At 45.7% G+C, this 20,768-nt stretch overlaps 1 protein-coding gene across 1 annotated transcript in view; it reads right to left on the minus strand.

Annotated features, from left to right (window-relative positions):
* Nucleotides 1-524: 524 nt before the first annotated feature.
* Nucleotides 525-20,768, minus strand: part of CRHBP (corticotropin releasing hormone binding protein) — a 133,180-nt gene continuing 112,936 nt past the window's right edge. Inside the window, exon 7 of the mRNA XM_078677767.1 lies at nucleotides 525-1,248. Coding sequence (XP_078533893.1) covers nucleotides 1,085-1,248 — 164 coding nt within the window. The 3' untranslated portion in view covers nucleotides 525-1,084. The remainder of the gene's footprint in view (nucleotides 1,249-20,768) is intronic.

Below are 20,768 nucleotides of genomic sequence, written 5' to 3' on the forward strand. Positions count from 1 at the left end.
GTGATGAACTCAGAATCTTTTTGGGACTGTTGCCTTCATTGCCATGCAAGAACTAGCTTTTCCAATGAGCCACTCTAAGTGCCAGGAAGAGTTTCCGTGCAAGGCGTGGCTGCTAACTAAGGTAGTCAAAGGGAACAGGAATATTTCAATCAATGCTGCAGAGTCATCACAGAAATGTGAAGAGTCCGCTGAGGGCCAATAATTACCATGGGAGCTTTGGAATGTTTGAAGCTCCATTGAAGACAAGGAATCAGCTGAAGTTCAACAGCATAACCTCCCCACACTCCCTCTATCGATGTGACCTGAAGTTCATAGGTCTGAATCCAAGCAGGGTTGATTTGACCCTTCCTCTTCCCAAAGTTGATAAACCGACTATCATTATAGTTCTCCAAAAAGAAAAAAAACAGTTTCAGCAGGCACTATATGGAAGTAAATAATTGTGTTTATGTTGTCATTTTCTTCTTCTTTGCTTCTGCTCCTGCGGGTTAGATTAAAAGAATCATGTGCGACACTTGTCTGCCTTCGCTTGGTATATATTTATTTATGTTTGCACTTCTGTAAAGAAAATGTGTTCATGCTATACATCTTTATTATAAACAAGTAATTATACATAAATAACAATGCAATAATATTATAAACACAACATATTTTACATTGACAATGTTTTTTTCTGTATTATAAAATCCATTTGCAGCCACCAGCCATGGTATATTTTATTTTTCGGCTGCTATAAAAAGATTGCATTCATTGAATTTCAGTGATAAGCTTGTCTTGTGTACTCCTCAGTCGTATACATGAATTTATTAAAAAATATTGTCCTCTTTATTTCTGTTTTACCTGAAGTATTTATAAGACAGCTAGACTTATTTATCAACATAAATCAGACTTCAAACAAAACTGCTGGAAATGTAAAAAAACATGTAAAATGATGGTTTAATTTGGAATAATGTTGGGAGTTGACACTACTTGGGGCTCTAAAGTGCTTCTACAAATTATGTGAGTGACGTCGACAAGGCTGAAAGGGGATGGCTCCACAGAAACGCCATTTGTGAAAAATGTTAACATGTACGGTAACGCCCCCCGCTCAGTCTTTGGGGAAGCAGACCTCTTCCACACTATTTCCTTGCTCATTTTCCCCCAGGTCATCTCGGCGATTAAGCTGATTGTACTCAAACGTCACCCGGTTAATAAATTTGCCACTGGATACCATCCGCACTACGGCGTTGTCGCACCCAATCTTCATTCGAGCTAACAGAGAGAAGACAGCTGTATCAGTTGACAAGAAGCATACTTCCAAATCTGACATATTCATTTCATTTTTTTTTAAATTATTCAGTTTTGACAGTAAGCGCTTTTTTGCACTCAAACCACCATTTATATTTTCTATCGCTAACAGACACACGTTTTTAGTATGTATAGCTGAACTTTTCGAAATAATGGCCTATAAAACATGCATTTTCATAACCAACCATTGCTCCAAAACCTCATCACTGGCAAACAATTTTCTACTCTGGGTGATGGGGAGGGAATTGCTGGATCATTTACACTCGGGTATACATTTTATATAAGTTAACTTGCACCATTCCATCTCTTTTTTGAGTCTGTGAGGCTTCCTGTCAGCAGAAGTGCACAAGATAGGAACAGGACATGCAGGGCCATATTTACAATGAAAGTGACTCAGTGCGTGCCGCAAGCCATCTGGCTACACCGCACTGAGTCACTTTGAAAGCTCAGGGATGTGACATATGAGAGAGCGCAAACTGACCTAAATGTATGAGTGCATCACACTTATCCGTAGTAAGCACAAATCATGAGGAGAAATGCCATGAGTGCTAGTAGTATCTGCAATTATATTCTGAATGTATAGCTAATGTAGAGATTTAAGTAGAAATGGAACTAATACAGAAATGTGTGACACTATATGATTTTATTAGATGTGATTATTCCTGAATCCATGTCGTGTAGTTGTTAAAATGTAAGATGGCATGTGGTTAAACGCAGAATGTGGTAGGCCTCAGGGCCAGAGCTAGAAGGGAAGGGGAAGGTGTTTCTTTTCACGACATAGATTGCACTAATGTTTTGGTCATTGCATTAATGGGCCATGATTTATAGATGTGTTTACTGAATAATAGAATAAGAGTATTAACATGCTTTAATTAATGAAGAAGTTGAATGCTATAATCATTATGAGAAATGCTGTAGGCCTGAAATGTTTTAACATTGATTTACACGTACATGTCTGGGCCGAGAAATGTTGCGAACCTTTTTGGAAGTCTATGAGAGTTGGGATCTTGGCTGCAGATGTCTGTCTGCAAGAGAAAAGGGAGGATCCGATTATTAATAAAATGAATAGAGGTCTGTTCAGTAGACGGCCCAGACATGGAGGAGGGTTCCGGAATGTTTAAGGGGTATCAGCGGGCCGGAGAAGAGTCTGAGAAGCAAGGTCAACTCCAACGTATGAGGCCCAATACAAAGCAGCATGGAAAAAGCCAGAAGCTACACCACGTGAGGGGCGTCTCACGAGGGGCGTCTCAAATGTTGTTGACTGTTTTGTATTAGGGACAGCACCCCTGGGTGGAGTTAGAGCAGATGCCTGAGGACCCTTTAGAGAGCGGATGGGTAGGCAGAGAGGGGTCATGACTGGAGAACTATAGGTTTTCACCAAGAGACTAAGAGTGAGTGACTTCCCTTGGGGGTCATTCACTGCTGACACCTTTGTTAGGTTGAGACTTGGTTAAGTAGGGATACCATCTAGAGCAGGGTAGGGACAGCCTAACCTGTGTGTTTTTCCTCCAACTTAAATGAAGGAGAGATCTCAATATGCGTCAATGCTGATAGCTTTATTATTCTTAGAATTTGTGCTGGTAATTTCCGTTGCTCGTCTGAGGGCTTTCAGAGAGCACATGTATGTAGTTGGACCTGTGTATCTCGTGAATCTCATTCTGAGATGCCTGTATTTGCAGCTTATCCTAACCTTACAATAAACTTTTGAAAGCTAGAAGTTGTTTGTGATCTTTTGGAGCGGGGTCCTTATTGGGTGAACTAACTTGGTAAGAGATGCACTTTCTTCCCTCAATGACAGGCAACAAAGGTTCAGTCGACCAGATCGAGGTTTAGATCAATAGTGATGAGGTATCGATCAAAATCTCGCCCTTCCAGTTGGTAGCAGAGGATGGTTGCCTTCTTGAGGACGGTGACCTAGGCCAGGTTAGCTTACCCCAAGGCCCCTAGAGATTGATGATCGGAAGAATCGCCTGCCGAAGAAGATCCGGATGACGTGAGACAGAAAAAGCAGCAGTATCGGTCGAGAGTGAGTATAAAGGGTCATGCGTGTTAGATTGCGGTGTTTTTGTATTGTATCTATGTTGTAATGTCTGGCGGAGTTGAATGTCTGTAGAGTGACTGTGGAACAGGTTGTGAGCGCGCGCAACCGGTGGAAATCTTAAGTTCAAGGAGAGCTTAAGTGGTTCGGGTGTATCGGACACCCAGAGTAATTGTCAACTAGTGTGAAGGGGGTCATGAGGTACCATTGATCACCCGAAAGACCGAGATAGGGGGAACGTAAGAGTGAGTGCGTGAGTAACGGACGCTGGTCGGAGGTTACTGTGTGTGTAAGCAACCTATCAGAGAGACGATAGACATTTCGTCAGTTGTGTTGACAATTACATATAGACTGTGGACGTACAGTCGAGGGAAGTGACCGCTTGGTCGGAAGTAGTCATTTTTCGGTGTATGAATGGGACGCATGCATGACCGGGAGACGAGTTGAGAAAGGAGGGGTGCTGCTGCGAAGCGGAGAAAAGTGACGTCAGGAAGTGTCGCGCAGTGATTGGCTGACCGGAGAAAGACCGCGCTGTGATAGGCCAGCTAGCAAAGACGTCAGAAAGTGTCGAGCTGGGATTGGCCGACCGGAGAAAGACCGCGCTGCGATAGGCCAAGTTAGCAAAGCCGCGTTAGGATTGGTGGATTGTCATCAGGAAGTAAACAGAGTAGCGAGGCTGGATATTGTGCGCATAATTATGAAGTGTTTTAAATGGCTGAGAGCGGCGTTTAAAAAAGAGAAGCGGGGATCGGATGAAGGGGAAGAAGCCCCGCCGGAGGGTACGCCGGCTCGTTACATGGCAGTGAATGTTGGGCTGCATACGATCCTTTGGATATCAGAGTGGAGTAAGATTACGGAAGGAAATGAGGAACTGACGTTCCCGAAGTACGGGACGTTCAGATTAGAGGTGTTACATCGATTAAAATCAGTCATGACCTCAATGAGACCCTTGCCTAGACCGACCCAGTTTGAAGCCCTTGATGCATGGATTAGGGCAGCGCATGAAAAAAATATGAACAGACGACAAGAAAGGGTGAAACGATCGGTAAGGGCAGTGCAGGATGCCAGGTGGGATGCGGATGCTAAAAGATGGAGAGTGCATAACATGGAAGTAAATAAACTGTACCCGGTGTTAGAGGTGCCCGGAAATAAAAGCCCCCTAGAAGAGGATGATGAGAGCGAAACAGAGGACAGCCTGATAAACAGATTATTGACAGACAGGCCACCCCCGTATAATAGAGCAGGGGGAGAGGTCGAGCATAGTGAAAGAGAAAAGGGGGGCAATGCAGGGGAGCATGGACCGCTTCCCAGTTCAGAGTGGGATCCTGAGGCAAAGAAAGAGCTGTCCCAGCCTAGTCAGGTGCAACAGGTAGTCGGGAGGTTTGTGGTACAAAGAGCGCCGGAAACGGAGTGCGCCACATCCTACGGATTACCAGCTGCACTACAGGTACCTGTTACCATAGGTCCTATAGTATCGATATATGACCCAGAGAGAGCAAGAGGGGAAGAACGGGTACGGAAGGACGGAGAAAGAGCAGAGACGGCAAGGAGGAACGATACGATCAATTCCCCAAGTCAGATGCCGATACCCAGAGAGTGGAGCACCCCGATGCACACAGCAGGGGATCCAGGAGGGGATCCTGGGGGCCCTAGATGGCCAGTGGATCTGAGGGGATCTGGACGAAAATCCTTTCAAGAGCTAAATGAGTACATGAAGAAGTGGGATGAGGCAGTGGAGGCTCACAAGAGCATCATAGCTGCAGAAGCTGAAAGGGAAAGTCAGGACAGCAGAGCTCGGACTCACTGCGGGGCTGGGGAGAGCAGCCCGGAGTGGGACTGGAGAGAGAGAGATAGTAGGGGAGTCACCCATTGGGCCCGGAGTGGAGATAGAACGGACCTGGAAAACGGGGGCCCCGGGAGTGGAGGGGTGGCGCGCCCAATACTCAGTGAAGGGGAGAGGAGAACGCAAGAGTACAGAAACAGCTTTAAGTGTACCCACTGTGTGCCCGGCACCAGAGAACTGAATGGGAGTTGTGAGAGGTCGCACCATAGTCCCTGTGATGACGGAAACGAGCGCAGCCCAGGGAATATGGGGAACCAGGAAGGATCGTATCGGATACTGAGCGATACTAGGCAAAGGGAGAGTAGCGACCAGAGGGAAAATAACAGAGAGGAGTACGGTGAAAGGAGAGAAGCAGGAGAGAGTGGGCAGAGCAAGAGTGGGGGTAACAGGCCCGTGTTCCATCACCTTCCAAGATCGGATGGCCGAGCATGGGACCTGGAGAGATGGGAGCAAGGGAGAGCACTCATTAACTCTCCCGAGCCCAAACGTAGAGCTCGGAGTTGGGATGGTAGGGAGACCAGTGAGCCCCCTTCGAAAGACATATTGCGAGCTGAGATAAAAGCTAAGAGACTCGATGTCGCCAGCTTAAGGTCAGACCTGGATGACATGATAGATGGTACCCTGCCTTTAGAAAGAATGGAAATGTATGAGCAGGATGAAATACTGTATATGGCAAAGGACATCACTCGAAAAGCGAGAGCAATCCATGAGAAGTTAGTCGAACTAGCAGGCAAATATATGGTGGACCTGTCAAGAACCAAAGCATTACAGGGTAACCACAGGCTACATTATACAGATCGAGACCTAGATGAGAGGAGAACGATCGGGCTGAAAACGCACATAAGGGAACTGATCACTGGAATAAGGACATGGAGGGCACTAGATAAGTGGGAAGAGAGGTGGTCCAAGAAAGGGACCGTCAGGAGGAGCACGCTTGGTACGACACCAGGAAGGCTGCAGGGAATAGAAGCATACCCTTTGCGTGAAGTCGCAAATGGGAATTATGTACATGTCCCTTGGAGTAGGGGAGATTTAGCTGCTTTTACCACCTCCTTCCCCAAATTGCGGGAAAGCCCAGTGGAGTGGTACAAGCAAGTTGAGAGATTTGTAAAAATCTCAAAGGTCCTATGGATAGATCTGAACACGCTGTTTGACATTGTAGTACCAGGAGATCTGTGGACAGCATGCAAGGTTAGCGCTGAGTGGCCCACAACGGAGCCGGAGAGAGATGCTAAGACTAATGGGCCGTCCGAGATTGTGATGGCAAAATTTGAGAGAGTGATGACTTGGCTGAAAGAGAAAGTGCCAATGCAAGACATAGATTGGGTCAAAATAGACCGAACCAGACAGGAACCCAAAGAGACAGTCCACGAATATTATGAGAGATTGCTGAAGGCGTTTAAACAGTATAGCGGCTTGGATGTAATGGATCCAAAAGACATAGGGCAATTTGTGTCCAAGTTCGTCCTGGGACTGAGACCGGATATTAGTTTAATGATTCAGCAACACTTGATTTGTTGGCAAAATAGACCCCTAGACGAAATACTGAGATATGCTAGGTACTGCTGTGATGAGATAGACTCCAAGGCTAAGAAACTAAAAGAAAAATTGATGGTGGTACAGATGCAGGCAGCAGGGAAGGGGGGACAGCAGCAACAGCAGCAAGGAACAGGTACAGGAGGAAAGAAGCAGTACAGTCAGAACAAGGGCAATGAGGAGAGTTCCACCTTTAGACCCAGAATAGACATAGCTGCCCTGAAGAAAACGACTAGGTGCCACCAGTGTAACGAGGTGGGGCATTGGAAACGCGAGTGTCCCTACAATGTAGAGATAGGAGAACAAGAGGAAGAGGAGGAAGAGGTCCAGAGCGCGCCTACGAGAGGGGTGACGCCATACCAGGGAAAGGTGCTCAAAGGGGGGGGGGCTCCTCCCCGAGCCCAGTTCCCGCAACCTCCCCGAGTAGGGAATATGGGTAAGACCTATAGACAGATGCCCCTGTTTGTAGAAGGAGAAGAGTGCTATTATGTGGACCCATTAACCGGACAGAGAGTGGAAAGAGAAGACTGCACCCTCGGGGCAGCCTTGGAGGTGGACCAGAGGGGACCCTATGTCGAAGCAGAAGTAGCAGGGTGCCCCACGACATTTCTGGTGGACACAGGAGCCACTAGATCCACGATCAGATCAGCTGCAGTTCCAGACCTGCCCATGTCTGGAGAGACCATACAAGTGGTGGGGGTCGCAAACAGGAGAATAACCAGCCAATTGACAGAACCGGTACAGGTGAAAATAGGGAAGTACAGCGATGAGCACCAGTTTGTGGTTTGCGATTCAAGTCCTGTGTGTCTGCTAGGCAGAGACCTGTTGTGTAAGTTGAATTGTACAATATACTGTACACCTCAGGGAGTGGAGGTATTGACCAATGATGATGACGCAGACTTCAAAGTTGCAAACTCAAGAATATGCGTGGAGCTGTACCCTACTTTGACAGTAGAGGAGCTCCCCTGGGACTTGAGAGAGACAGTGGCACCAGAAGTATGGGACTTCACTGGGGAAGAGATTGGATTGGTCAAAGGGGTGGACCCAGTGAAAATTGTAGTGACACCGCATGCTGAGTTCCCAAGAACACCCCAATATAAATTGACTCCAGAAACGATTGCAGGCATAAAACCCGTGATCGAGTCCATGATTAAACAGGGAATACTGAAAGAAATCGTGGGTAGTCCATGCAACTCCCCGATTATGGGTCTGCAGAAACCAAATGGGAAATTCCGGATAGTGCAGGACCTCCGAAAGATTAATAACATAGTCGTTTCGTGTTGTCCAGTGGTACCGAATCCATCAGTGATACTGTTTCAGATTCCATTCCAAGCTGAGTGGTTCACTGTGATCGATCTTTGTCAGGCTTTCTTTTCGATCCCTCTGGACGAAGAAAGCCATTTTCTTTTCGCATTTAAGCTGGAAGGTCGCGTCCTAACATGGTGTCGTATTCCTCAGGGGTATACAGAGAGCCCATCGATCTTCAACCAGCTTTTGAAGAAAAATCTTGAAAGTCTAGTGCTGCCCCAGAAGTCAGTTCTGGTCCAGTACATAGACGACCTCCTCGTGGCGTCAGAAACAGAAGAAGCTTGCAGGGAGGACTCCATTGCTTTGTTAAATCACCTAGCTGCCAATGGGCACAAGGTGTCCCCGGGAAAGTTGCAGTACTGCCTGACAGAAGTGCAGTACTTGGGACACAGAATAGAGAAAGGCAAACGAAAGGTGTCACCAGACAGGATAGAGGCGATCATGAAAATGAATGCGCCTAAGACACAGAGAGAGGTCAGGATGTTCCTAGGGATGGTGGGTTATTGCCGACAGTGGATCGCGAACTTTTCACTGAAAGCAAAGCCCTTGCAAAAACTGACGCATAAGGAGGTGAGCGATCCGGTACCATGGGACAAAGACTGTTTGATGGCATTCCTACAGCTGCGAGAGGACCTGTGTCGTGCTCCGGCATTGGGAATGCCTGATTACAATAAACCATTTTTGCTTTACTGTTGTGAGAGAGAAGGTTGCGCGTTGTCTGTGTTAGTCCAAATCCATGGGAATGCCCGTAGACCAGTTGCTTATTTCTCGGCTACTTTAGACCCAGTAGCCGCAGCGTTGCCCGGATGTCTCAAATCCGTTGCTGCAACGGGTGTCAGCATTGAGAGATGTGAAAATATCGTCATGGGGCACCCGTTAGAGGTGTGCGTGCCCCATTCTGTTGAACTGTTGATGACCAGGACCAAAACACAGCATCTGACCAACAGCAGGCTCACGCGCTATGAGCAAGTTATTCTTGCTGCAGAGAATGTGACCCTCAGGAGATGCTCTGTTTTGAATCCTGCCACCTTGATGCCACTCCCAAATGATATCGAGGATGATGATGAATGTACAGACCATGACTGCCTCGATGTGACTGAACTATGCACCAAACCCAGACCCGACATCGTAGATGAGCCACTGACCGACCCAGATGAAATTTTCTTTGTCGATGGCTCATGTGTAAGAGACGAAGTTGGGCAGTTGAGAGCAGCTTACGCTGTTTGTACAATTACTGGAGTTGTAGAAGCTGGGTGCCTGGAAGGAGTACACTCCGCTCAGGTAGCCGAGATTATTGCCTTGACACGTGCTTGCTTGGCAAGCAATCAAATTCGAGTCACCATATACACCGACAGCCAATATGGTTATGGGGTGGTTCATGATTACGGGCAGTTATGGTCTCAAAGAGGGTTCATGACCTCTTCAGGCTCTCCCATTCGCAATGGAGAGTTTGTGCGCCTGTTGTTAGAGGCGTTGCAATGTCCAGCAGGTATCGCAGTTGTAAAGTGCACCGCACATACCAGAAATGAGGACTTCGTCTCGAAAGGCAATAGATATGCCGACGAAGTCGCGCGGTATTGCGCGGAACAAGGGTACTCTTTCACAGAGGTGGAAGTGGGTGGAATAAATGTAAGGACTGAATTAGCCATGATATTGGAAACTGTTGATACTTGGGACGAACTGGCAAACATGCAAGAAAATGCTCCTGATTTTGAAAAAGAAACATGGGAAAAGGCAGGATGTGTAGTGGGTGAGTCCCATTTTTGGGTCTCAGCAGATGGCAGAGCAGTGTTGCCCAATGAGATGGTGAGCCCAATGGCCAGACACATACATGGTCCCGTACACCTAGGGAGAGACGCTATGCTGAGAGTGTTTAGACAGACTTGGTACAATCCTAAGTTTAGAATAGCAGCAGAAGCAGTGTGCCAGCGTTGTGTGACCTGTCAGCAGCTGAACGTAGGGAAAAGAACACCAGTTGCACTAAGCCACATAGGAAGGTCTGGAGGTCCATTCAATCGAATGCAGATAGATTTCATTGAAATGCCGAGGTGCAACCGCCTCCGCTATGTCCTGGTGGTTGTTTGTGTATTCTCCAGATGGGTTGAGGCATACCCTACACGTAGGTGCGACACCCTCACAGTGGCCAAGTTACTGCTTAGGGAACTCATTCCGCGCTTCGGGGTGCCGGCCTCTTTGGAATCAGATAGGGGAACGCATTTCAACAGCGAGCTTGTGAAGATGATTTGTGCGGCTCTGAACATAGATCAGAAATTGCATTGCAGTTACCGACCAGAAGCCTCAGGAATTGTGGAGCAGATCAATGGCACGATCAAAGCCAGAATTGCAAAAGTGTGTTCCTCAACGACCCTGAGTTGGCCTGACGCCCTGCCATTGGTCCTCATGAGCCTTCGTAGTACCCCAGACAGAAGAACGGGGTTGTCACCACATGAGGTGTTAATGGGGAGAGCAATGAGGCTGCCATCTGTCCCAACTACCGCACTGTTAAATATCACAGATGATATGATCCTGGACTATTGTAAGGGGCTGTCTGACGCCATTCATTCTGTGTCCCTTCAGGTGCAGGCTGCCGAGGTTCCATCGTGCCAGGGCCCGTGCCATGACCTGTACCCTGGGGACTGGGTCCTGGTGAAAAAACATGTGAGAAGAAGCTGCTTGGATGTTCGTTGGCGTGGGCCCTTCCAGATCATCCTGATCGCGAATACGGCTGTGAAGGTGGGAGGCCTGCCCAATTGGATCCACGCGTCACATACGCGAAGGGTTCCAGCACCTCGGGAAGAAACAGCTCCTCTCTCAGATAGACGTCCAGCAGAGGACCGAGAAGCCATAGAGGGGGCTAGCCAAGCTGTAGAGGTGCCAGCGGAAGCAGGGAACGAGTCTGACCAAGCTGAGGACGGTCAGTACAACAGCGAAACAGACGACGCTACAGAAGGAGAAAGTAGCTGGGAGTACGAGTCAGACACTGACAGGTCTGACAGAGAGCGAGAACAGACAAGAAGGAGAAGGAGTAGAAGGGCACGTGGAGAAGCTAATTGGCCGCAAAAAAGGAGCTCTAGCCTGAGGTCAACTCCAGAGATAACCCTCCCTCCGATATCAGAAGACTCAGACCCGGAAGAAGGTGCTCAGGGCGCTGAGGCACCGGACCGAAGAAGGTCAAGAAGAGTGCGTGTGCCTAGCAGAAGATACTCCACACCTGAGTGGACATATCTGGCGACAAATGTCTTTGAAACAGGAGACAGGGAGGATTCGAGCGGTGGTGGTGTCCAGTTCTGAGCCCATCGTCACCGTGGAAATACGACTGTTGGTACCCGGAGTCGAACAAGAAGGGTCACTAACATTCATGCTCCCCAGACCTCCCCGCCTCAGCAAGTTAAAACACATGTTTCTTTCAGAATTGCAATTCCCCGACTTTGGTACAACGATAACAGCCCATGAAGAGCACAATCTTCGTTTGGAAATACTGAACTTTGCTATCGAAGCTGCAGGCACAAACTTGATAGTAGATGCTTAAAGGACTTTGTAAATAAAGCGAGCAGAAAAAAAAAGAAGATTACCTAGCGCCCAGGAAGCAGAGAATATTAGGGAACTTCCCTTGAGTTGATGGAGAAGGGCTAGGGTTGTCTTTATTGAACTGTTAAAGGACTTTTGCGAAGAAGGTTGTCAGCTTCCAGTTGTGTGGATTCTGAAGACAAAAGGAGTAAAAAGAGACTGTAAAGGAACGTGAAGAAAGGAACTTTGTGCCAAGATAAGAGAGAGCTATATTGTCTGACGAAATGGAAGCCGGCACCCAGAACCGCAGAGCTAAATGTATAATAGGTACACTAATAGTAGGAGTGATAATATTAATAGCTTTAGTGGTAACAATTTCTTATGTAAAGGGACATGAGGAAGAGGCGAAGGTAACTGATGTGAAATCTGTAGAAACGCTTACACCCACTGTTGCTGGTGAGAAAAGGGAAAACACTCAAGAGAAAGCGTTATTAGCTGCAGAAGCCCGCAGGTTACACGTAGATGAGTCCCAAGGAGACTTTAGGTCAAATGCTTATGCTAAACTCTTATATGAATACGTGGATGCCATGGAGGTTAAGGACTGTTACGTCTGCATGCAGTTGCCGGCGTCTGTAGATGAAGGCATTAGATATCATCACCTCCCGCTGACATATGGCATTACATGTAGCTTATTGCTTAGTATATTTTATGGGAGAGATAGTTTTGAATACTATTTCTCCAACTATGATTCAGTGTTGCCAGAAGTCCCAAATTATAAGCAGATGAACAAATGGGACTACTGGAAGAGTGAAGACAGATTGGCCAAGTTCTTCATTCCTTGGATTACCTTAGATACTTCACATGCCCGTAGAAATAACCTGACATGCAAAGTGTCAGAAGTCGAGAAGAAGTTCATAGGGCAGGTGGATGATCGTTACAGGAGACAAAAGATTTTGAAAAAATCAGGACAATGGAAAACAGATTGGACCGAGGAAGAGAAGGCACACAAGAGAAAGGGTAGTAGTGGTCCAATAGCTTTAGATAAGACGCAGAAAGGAAAGCTATGTCTTCACCGAGCCAAAACGTATTACGAAAATGTATACGTGGGAGAAGTCAGCTGTGAACATGCTTTCAATATAGAGTACTATACTAAGGATTTCCTGAAGGGAATGCAAGTGATTCCAAATGTGTATTTTGTATGTGGAAGAAATGCCTACGTGAGACTACCTGACAACTGGTATGGATCATGTTACCTAGCAATTGTCTTCCCCAAAATATATCATGCACAAGACTTAGAGATCATCGAGGGCAAGACATCATCGAGGGGAAGGAGAGATATAGGAGATGCAGAAATGGTTGGAGATGTCTTTGGAGCTATGTTCCCTCTTTTGGGACTAATCCTTAATGATGTTAAAATTAGACGATTGGCAACAGTCGTCGACAGGTTGTCTGCCAGCACTGCTCAATCCTTAATGCTGGTAGAAGGAGAGATGCAATCGATAAGGGCTATGGTTCTTCAGAACCGTCTTGCGTTAGACGTCCTACTAGCAAAAGAGGGCGGAGTCTGTAAGGCTTTGAAGGTCCAGGAATGTTGTACTTACATTCCAGACAATTCGAAGCCCCTTGAGAAAGTTATTAGGAACATAACTGATATTCACAAGGAGATCGAAGACTTGAGTAGAGAAAATGTCTGGGAAAAGGTGGGCCATGGAATGAGTGAAGTTGGAGGGTGGATCTCCACCTTAGGCAAAAGCTTTGTGTGGTATATACTAAAACCTGTCATCATAATATTGATCTGTGGGATCATATTGTGGGGATTGGTGAGGGTATTCAAATGGTACAGAGCAAAAAGGTCAGAAAGGGCCCAAAGAGAGCAGCTGCAGAGATTGGCTGCCATACAAGATAATCAGTACAGGAGTCTGAGGGCTCTGGAAACGCAGAGACAAGTTATGCTAGCAATAACTGCAGTTTAAATGTTAGTGATGACCCCGAGAGGTCATCAAAGGGGGGAACTGAGAGAGCGCAAACTGACCTAAATGTATGAGTGCATCACACTTATCCGTAGTAAGCACAAATCATGAGGAGAAATGCCATGAGTGCTAGTAGTATCTGCAATTATATTCTGAATGTATAGCTAATGTAGAGATTTAAGTAGAAATGGAACTAATACAGAAATGTGTGACACTATATGATTTTATTAGATGTGATTATTCCTGAATCCATGTCGTGTAGTTGTTAAAATGTAAGATGGCATGTGGTTAAACGCAGAATGTGGTAGGCCTCAGGGCCAGAGCTAGAAGGGAAGGGGAAGGTGTTTCTTTTCACGACATAGATTGCACTAATGTTTTGGTCATTGCATTAATGGGCCATGATTTATAGATGTGTTTACTGAATAATAGAATAAGAGTATTAACATGCTTTAATTAATGAAGAAGTTGAATGCTATAATCATTATGAGAAATGCTGTAGGCCTGAAATGTTTTAACATTGATTTACACGTACATGTCTGGGCCGAGAAATGTTGCGAACCTTTTTGGAAGTCTATGAGAGTTGGGATCTTGGCTGCAGATGTCTGTCTGCAAGAGAAAAGGGAGGATCCGATTATTAATAAAATGAATAGAGGTCTGTTCAGTAGACGGCCCAGACATGGAGGAGGGTTCCGGAATGTTTAAGGGGTATCAGCGGGCCGGAGAAGAGTCTGAGAAGCAAGGTCAACTCCAACGTATGAGGCCCAATACAAAGCAGCATGGAAAAAGCCAGAAGCTACACCACGTGAGGGGCGTCTCACGAGGGGCGTCTCAAATGTTGTTGACTGTTTTGTATTAGGGACAGCACCCCTGGGTGGAGTTAGAGCAGATGCCTGAGGACCCTTTAGAGAGCGGATGGGTAGGCAGAGAGGGGTCATGACTGGAGAACTATAGGTTTTCACCAAGAGACTAAGAGTGAGTGACTTCCCTTGGGGGTCATTCACTGCTGACACCTTTGTTAGGTTGAGACTTGGTTAAGTAGGGATACCATCTAGAGCAGGGTAGGGACAGCCTAACCTGTGTGTTTTTCCTCCAACTTAAATGAAGGAGAGATCTCAATATGCGTCAATGCTGATAGCTTTATTATTCTTAGAATTTGTGCTGGTAATTTCCGTTGCTCGTCTGAGGGCTTTCAGAGAGCACATGTATGTAGTTGGACCTGTGTATCTCGTGAATCTCATTCTGAGATGCCTGTATTTGCAGCTTATCCTAACCTTACAATAAACTTTTGAAAGCTAGAAGTTGTTTGTGATCTTTTGGAGCGGGGTCCTTATTGGGTGAACTAACTTGGTAAGAGATGCACTTTCTTCCCTCAATGACAGGCAACAAAGGTTCAGTCGACCAGATCGAGGTTTAGATCAATAGTGATGAGGTATCGATCAAAATCTCGCCCTTCCACATATTTACAACAATATGTCACATCCCTGTGCTTTCCCATGTGCTGGCGCACAATTAACTGCCAATGCGCTGGCATGGTGCAAGGATACCTGCGTCATGAGAGATTGTTTTTGTGCAGGAAAGAAAACCTTCCTGCACACAAACAATAAATTGAGGTGATTTCCTCTTTCCATGAGTGCTGTAGAATGCAGCATGCACTGAAAGAGGAAAAAAATGTCCTCGTTGTGCCTCGCTACGCCACCCCTTGGGTGGTGTGGCATTGTGACACATTTCCAGGTTTACGATTTCTCGTAAATCTGGAAATCTATCAGAATACATGGGTGTTGCGTGGGAACACCCACAGAAACACCAATGTCACGTCCCTTACACACAAAGTGTTGTGTGAAAAGGGCGATATTTCCAAGCACAAGTAAATCCACAAAGGTGGCTTGACGTTTCCTTGTAATTATCGGGCAGCAGGTTGCGCCGCCGGTGCGTCACGCAACGTGACGTGCTGGCGCAAGGGGCTGGTTAAATAAGCCCCGCAATATAGAGACAGGAGTGAGCATCAATGTCCAAGACTGTTAGGTGTCTCAATGTCCATTTATTACAACATGTATCAATCACCCAGGCAATAATTTACTTCAGTGATGGCAGACACGGTATGCATCAGGGTTCTAGCAGGTCCATGCATCATTTACCTTAGTAATGATATGACTCTGTGGACTAACGCAGTATGTGCGCAATGACCCCAGGCAGTAAATATGCATCAAATGACTCCAAAATGAGGCAGAATTAACAGCAGAACACAGGAACCAGTATTAACAACCCCAATTAATGGCCCTATACAGTACTGAATATTAATGGCCTCAGACATTTTTGTTACAACCTTGACTCTTTTCCTTGTAATGTCTGAATGTTCTGTCAATCTATGGGGTTAGCTGGGGGACTTTCTAATAACTGAAATAATAGAGAGTGATCACAACCCTCTGCATCTAACGCTTAAAGCGAGGTTGTCTGCTTCCACTACTCGGCATAGAGCCTATCTGGACGTTGCTTTTGGGAACTTAAGGAGGGTCTTAAAGTGGTCCAAAGTTCCCTCTTGTCCAGCACGGCTTTCCTTAATCTATGAACGTTTTACCTCTACTTTATCACCATATATGGACTGCGATAATCATGCTATCCCTATTTCCACTATTCATGAACAGTTCAACTTCTTAAGTAGTCTATTTCAGACACAGGGGGGGTTCAGGCAATTCGAAAACAGCTGCCACTGAATCGGCCTCCTGGTTTACTAAGGACTCTAGACAGGCAGTCTCAAGATCTCTAAACCCTGTGTTGATACAAGAGGCTAGACGGCACTATAAAGAGGTGTTTGCGGCAAGCAAAAAGGGTTGGGAGGACCATAACTGGCAGGACCAGTTAGAGGATTCCAAAAGGAAAGATAGTTCCTCTTTTTGATACATAATTTCCCCTGGCAGTTTGACTGGCAGCACTACGACTGTACACAAATTCAACAGCAGGTAGGGGTTCCGCACTTTGCCAAGTTAACCTCTTCACCCCGACCCCACCAGATCAATTGCCCATCCGTATTGCTCTGTGGTTGACATCAATTCCCTGCCACCTGCTCTTTACTTTTTTCCCTGACCAACACTAGGGACGCGATAGCATCTCTGAAACCTGAGAAACCCCAGGTTTGGATCCTACCCCAGATGATTCATATTGTTCAGAGATTGACAGGTGGGTCCCGTACAAAAATATCCTGTGGAATGCCATGATGTCAGGCACTCCTATTCCTGATTCTTGGAGGAGCAATTTCATTGAACCATTTTTTTAAAGAAGAGAGCTAGATCTGACCCATACTAACTATAGGTCCAATAGTTTAATCAACTTCCCCCAAAAGGTATTTTGTCATCATGTTTTAGCTAAACTGCAAGAGTGGGTTTTTGATAAAGACATTTTATCTCCTTTTCTGGCTGGGTTTAGACTCAAGGTTGGAACAGTTGACCAAGTCTTTAGATTCATGCTGATTTTATGGAAATATATATCATTTTTATGTAGCCTTCATCGACTTTAGACCTGCATTTGATCCCATATCTTGCCTCTGGGACTCTCTTAGGTTCATGAGGGCACTTTTACTGATAACTATGTTTAAGTACGGTGGGCCAAGGATGGGTCGTTAACTGAGAGGTTAAATGTTTTGCGAGGGGTTCGGCAGGGATGTGTCCTTGTGCAGATGCTCTTTTCTCTGTATATAAATGATGCATTTAACATCGAAATGACTGTACCAATGATGTCCCCAAACTCAGTGGCGTCTCTATCCCCAGGTTGTCGATGATGCCTTGATCATCTCAAGAACCCCAGTCAGACTCAGAATCCAAAATCTATTGAACAAATTCCAAAATTTCTGCAATTTAAAAGGACTTGAGATTAATGTTCAGATAACAAAATTCATGACCATAGGACCGCATAGATCGTTCCACAAGAACCTGTCACTCGGGGGCATGCTGCTCAATGAGGTGAACCACTTCGACCTGGGAGTTAGAATCAGCAGTTCTTTGAAGTGGTCCGCCCATACTGAGAAGAGCAAGGCCGCTATTTTCCATGTAACAGCTGAAGTTGGAAGGATGTACAGGGTTTCTCCCAGATGGCTGTCTCTCCTGATATAGAAGTGTACAGGGCAGCATTATATGGGACTGAAGTCTGGGGCATGGCCTCCTTAGATTCTCTTATTGCTAGAGAAAATAATTTTGAAAGGTATATTTTTTCTCTACCCCAGTCTACCCCGCTCAACTTTGAACTGGCTCTAAACTGGATTGCTGATTTGGCAGTACTGAGACTCTTGGTCTACTAGATCAGGATCTAGTCTACAATGAAACGGGAAAGCTTTTGACCAGGCCTCCGGGAACTGATGCAACTTGATGAGAATTTGACTGTCCCTGGCTGTCGCATGTTAATATATGGCTTCATACTTTGGGCTTGGAAGTCATGTTTACCAACCCTTCTTCTATCAACTGCTCATCAAAAGCTCTCCTGAAGAAACTTTTTAGGGGTTTATAAAAGCTGAAAATGTATGGGTTTCGAACAGTGATAGCCTCACTGGTAGGCCTTATGAAACCCTACCCGAAGTTTGAAGCATATCTTGATGAGATTAACCCGTACTGGGTCACAACACTCTTTATTAAGTATAGGGTTGGTATCCTGGCACTGAACCCCTACACATGGCAATAGAATGGGTTGAGTCCTGGCAAAACGTTCTGTACTGTGTGCTTGGATCATGTGGAAGCCATTGAGCATATTTCTATTAGTTGCCTGCTGTACAAATATGTCAGAAGCAAGTGGCTAAAACATTTTTAATGCATCATTTGCACTCTCACTTCCGCCACTAGTATGAATCAATTACAATAAATATAACGTGTTACTTGTCTCTCAGCTCCACACATGAATGCTTCATACTATGCATAAATATTCTATACATTGAATGTACCTGAGCAGACTTTTATCCACGCTTAAGCCTCAATATCTTTATTGGATGCATCCAGGGGAGTAGTGTTAGCTAGTCTGTTTTTATACTCATATGGAATGCTAGCATGCCGAATTTCAATGTTGTTTATTCCCTAATGTAATACACATTAATAGCCACAGATCATAGACAGCATTATTGTACTCACGTTAATGGCCTCCACACAGTAACAAACATTATTCAATCTGTGGCAGATACACCTTCATAGACTGTACTGGTTATATAGATTTAATAGGCTGGAAATGCTGGGTTTCACATTAGTAAGAACCTGAAGTGTGTCTAGCAACAGTGTTAGATCTGGCATCCTTGACGTGGTATCCCCTAACTTTTTGCCTCCTGACCTCCTGTTTTGCTGACTTCGTTTTAACTGGTTTTAGCAATCTGGATAAATTAACACTGCTAACTAGTGTTAAAGTGCATGTGCAGTATGATTAAAACTTGGTAAAATTGGCTTATCCACAATTGCCATATTTAATTGACTTTTAAGCCCCTAGTAAAGTGAACTGCGTGTGCCCAGGGCCTGTAAATTAAATGCTACTAGTGAGCCTGCAGCACTGATTGTGTCACCCACTTAAGTAGCTCTTTAAACATGTCTCAGGTATGTGTGTGCAGTTTTAAACTGTCATGTCGACCTGGCAAGTTAACCTACTTGCCAGGCTCAAACCTTCCTTTTTATTACATGTGGACCACCTGTTAGTTAGGCCCGCACAGCCCATGGGCAGGTACAGTGTATTTAAATAGTATGACATGTACTTTTAAGTTTTATATATCCTGGTATTGAAATACTCTTAAATTCGTTTTTCACTACTGCAAGGCCTATCTCTCCCATTGGATAATATTGAGATAACCTTATTACATTGCATACGTGTAATTTCCATTTGGGAAAAAAGGGACCCCCAAATGTGGTGTCCCTGGAATCACAATTTAAAAACACAACTTATGGTGAAGTCAGTTTTTAAATTGCAATTCTGAAAATGCCACTTTTAGAAAGTTGCCATTTTTGCACTGTAACCATTGGTGCCTTCTACCTGTCTCTAGAATACACATCTCTGATGACTGACAGCTGGCTTCCGGCATTCCGTCTAGACAGCCACACACAAAGGAAGGGCAGGTGCGACTGAGTGGCCATTTGCATGCTGATTGGTCATCCTGAGCAGGATGGGAGGGAGGAACCGACACTTACACATGAAAGGGCTGTGTCCTGTCCCACACAAAGAGTTGTATACCCCCCCTGTAGTGAGTCTAGAGCCAGGGCAGGAAAGAAAGGGATACTGTGCCCTTCAAAGCATCTCGTTGAAGTCTCCACCACTTCAAAGGCCCAACTGGGTATAAGTACTGGGCCTCTAACACCACCAGATCAGAACACTCCTAGAACTGAGGACATTCTACCTGGAAGAAAGATGCTTGTTTACGGTCCAGGGAAGACCTACCTTGTAAGTTCAGGCGGGACTGTTCCCATGAGGAATAGGGTCAAGACTGATTTGAATATGGATGGGTCTGAACTGGGTGGTGAAGTGAGAGCATGACAATAGATTCAACCCAAATCTAATAGTAACTGGGGGTGAGTGTCTGAAAAGTTTCAGCGTTCTGTCCATCTATCTCATTGTGTTTGCTTTGTGATGCTGGAGGGAGTGCCACTTTGCTGAACTGCTTTGTTGTGTTGACCTGCTGCCTTCTTGCCTGGGAGTGAATAGGACTGGACCTGTATCTCTACAGCCCAGAATGTAAGTATCTCCAAGGACTTGTTGGCTTGCCGCCCGTTTATGATTTTCAGGGATATCAAAGACCTCTATCTTCACCCTGCAAACAGCACCAGGGCTTTGCCTGCTCTGAGTTCTGCTTTGCCAAGTAGTGCCAATCCAGTCCTGGGCCTTTGGTAGTGAGTGTAAAGTGCTGCATCTGCCAGAACACCCATGCCGACATCGTTGCGCAGATCTGAACTGACGAATCCTTCCTGTTGTGGGAACCAGATTGACGCAATGCTCTTAGAACCAACGCATTGACATTGTTGCACCGAAGGGAACCAGTGCATCCCACCATTGCTGGAACAGGACTGACTCATCACACTTGGAACTGGCTCTGAAATCACTGCATAGGAACCAATGCATCACTGCCTCTGCATGGTGAAGATAGAAGTATCGTCTCTAAAAAATGGGGAAACCTGGTGCATCGCATTCAGAACTGCCTAATCTCAGAACCAGTTTCATCGCTTATAGAACTGACACATCACCACTGTTGTGTGGAGAAATCCAGCGCATCACACCAACTGCGTGGGGATAACTGACGCATCTTGTTGTTGGCAACCAGGATCAAGGAACTTTTGCT

The sequence above is a fragment of the Lissotriton helveticus genome, chromosome 2_1 (assembly GCF_964261635.1).
Source record: "Lissotriton helveticus chromosome 2_1, aLisHel1.1, whole genome shotgun sequence".
Classification (NCBI taxonomy): Eukaryota; Metazoa; Chordata; class Amphibia; order Caudata; family Salamandridae; genus Lissotriton; species Lissotriton helveticus.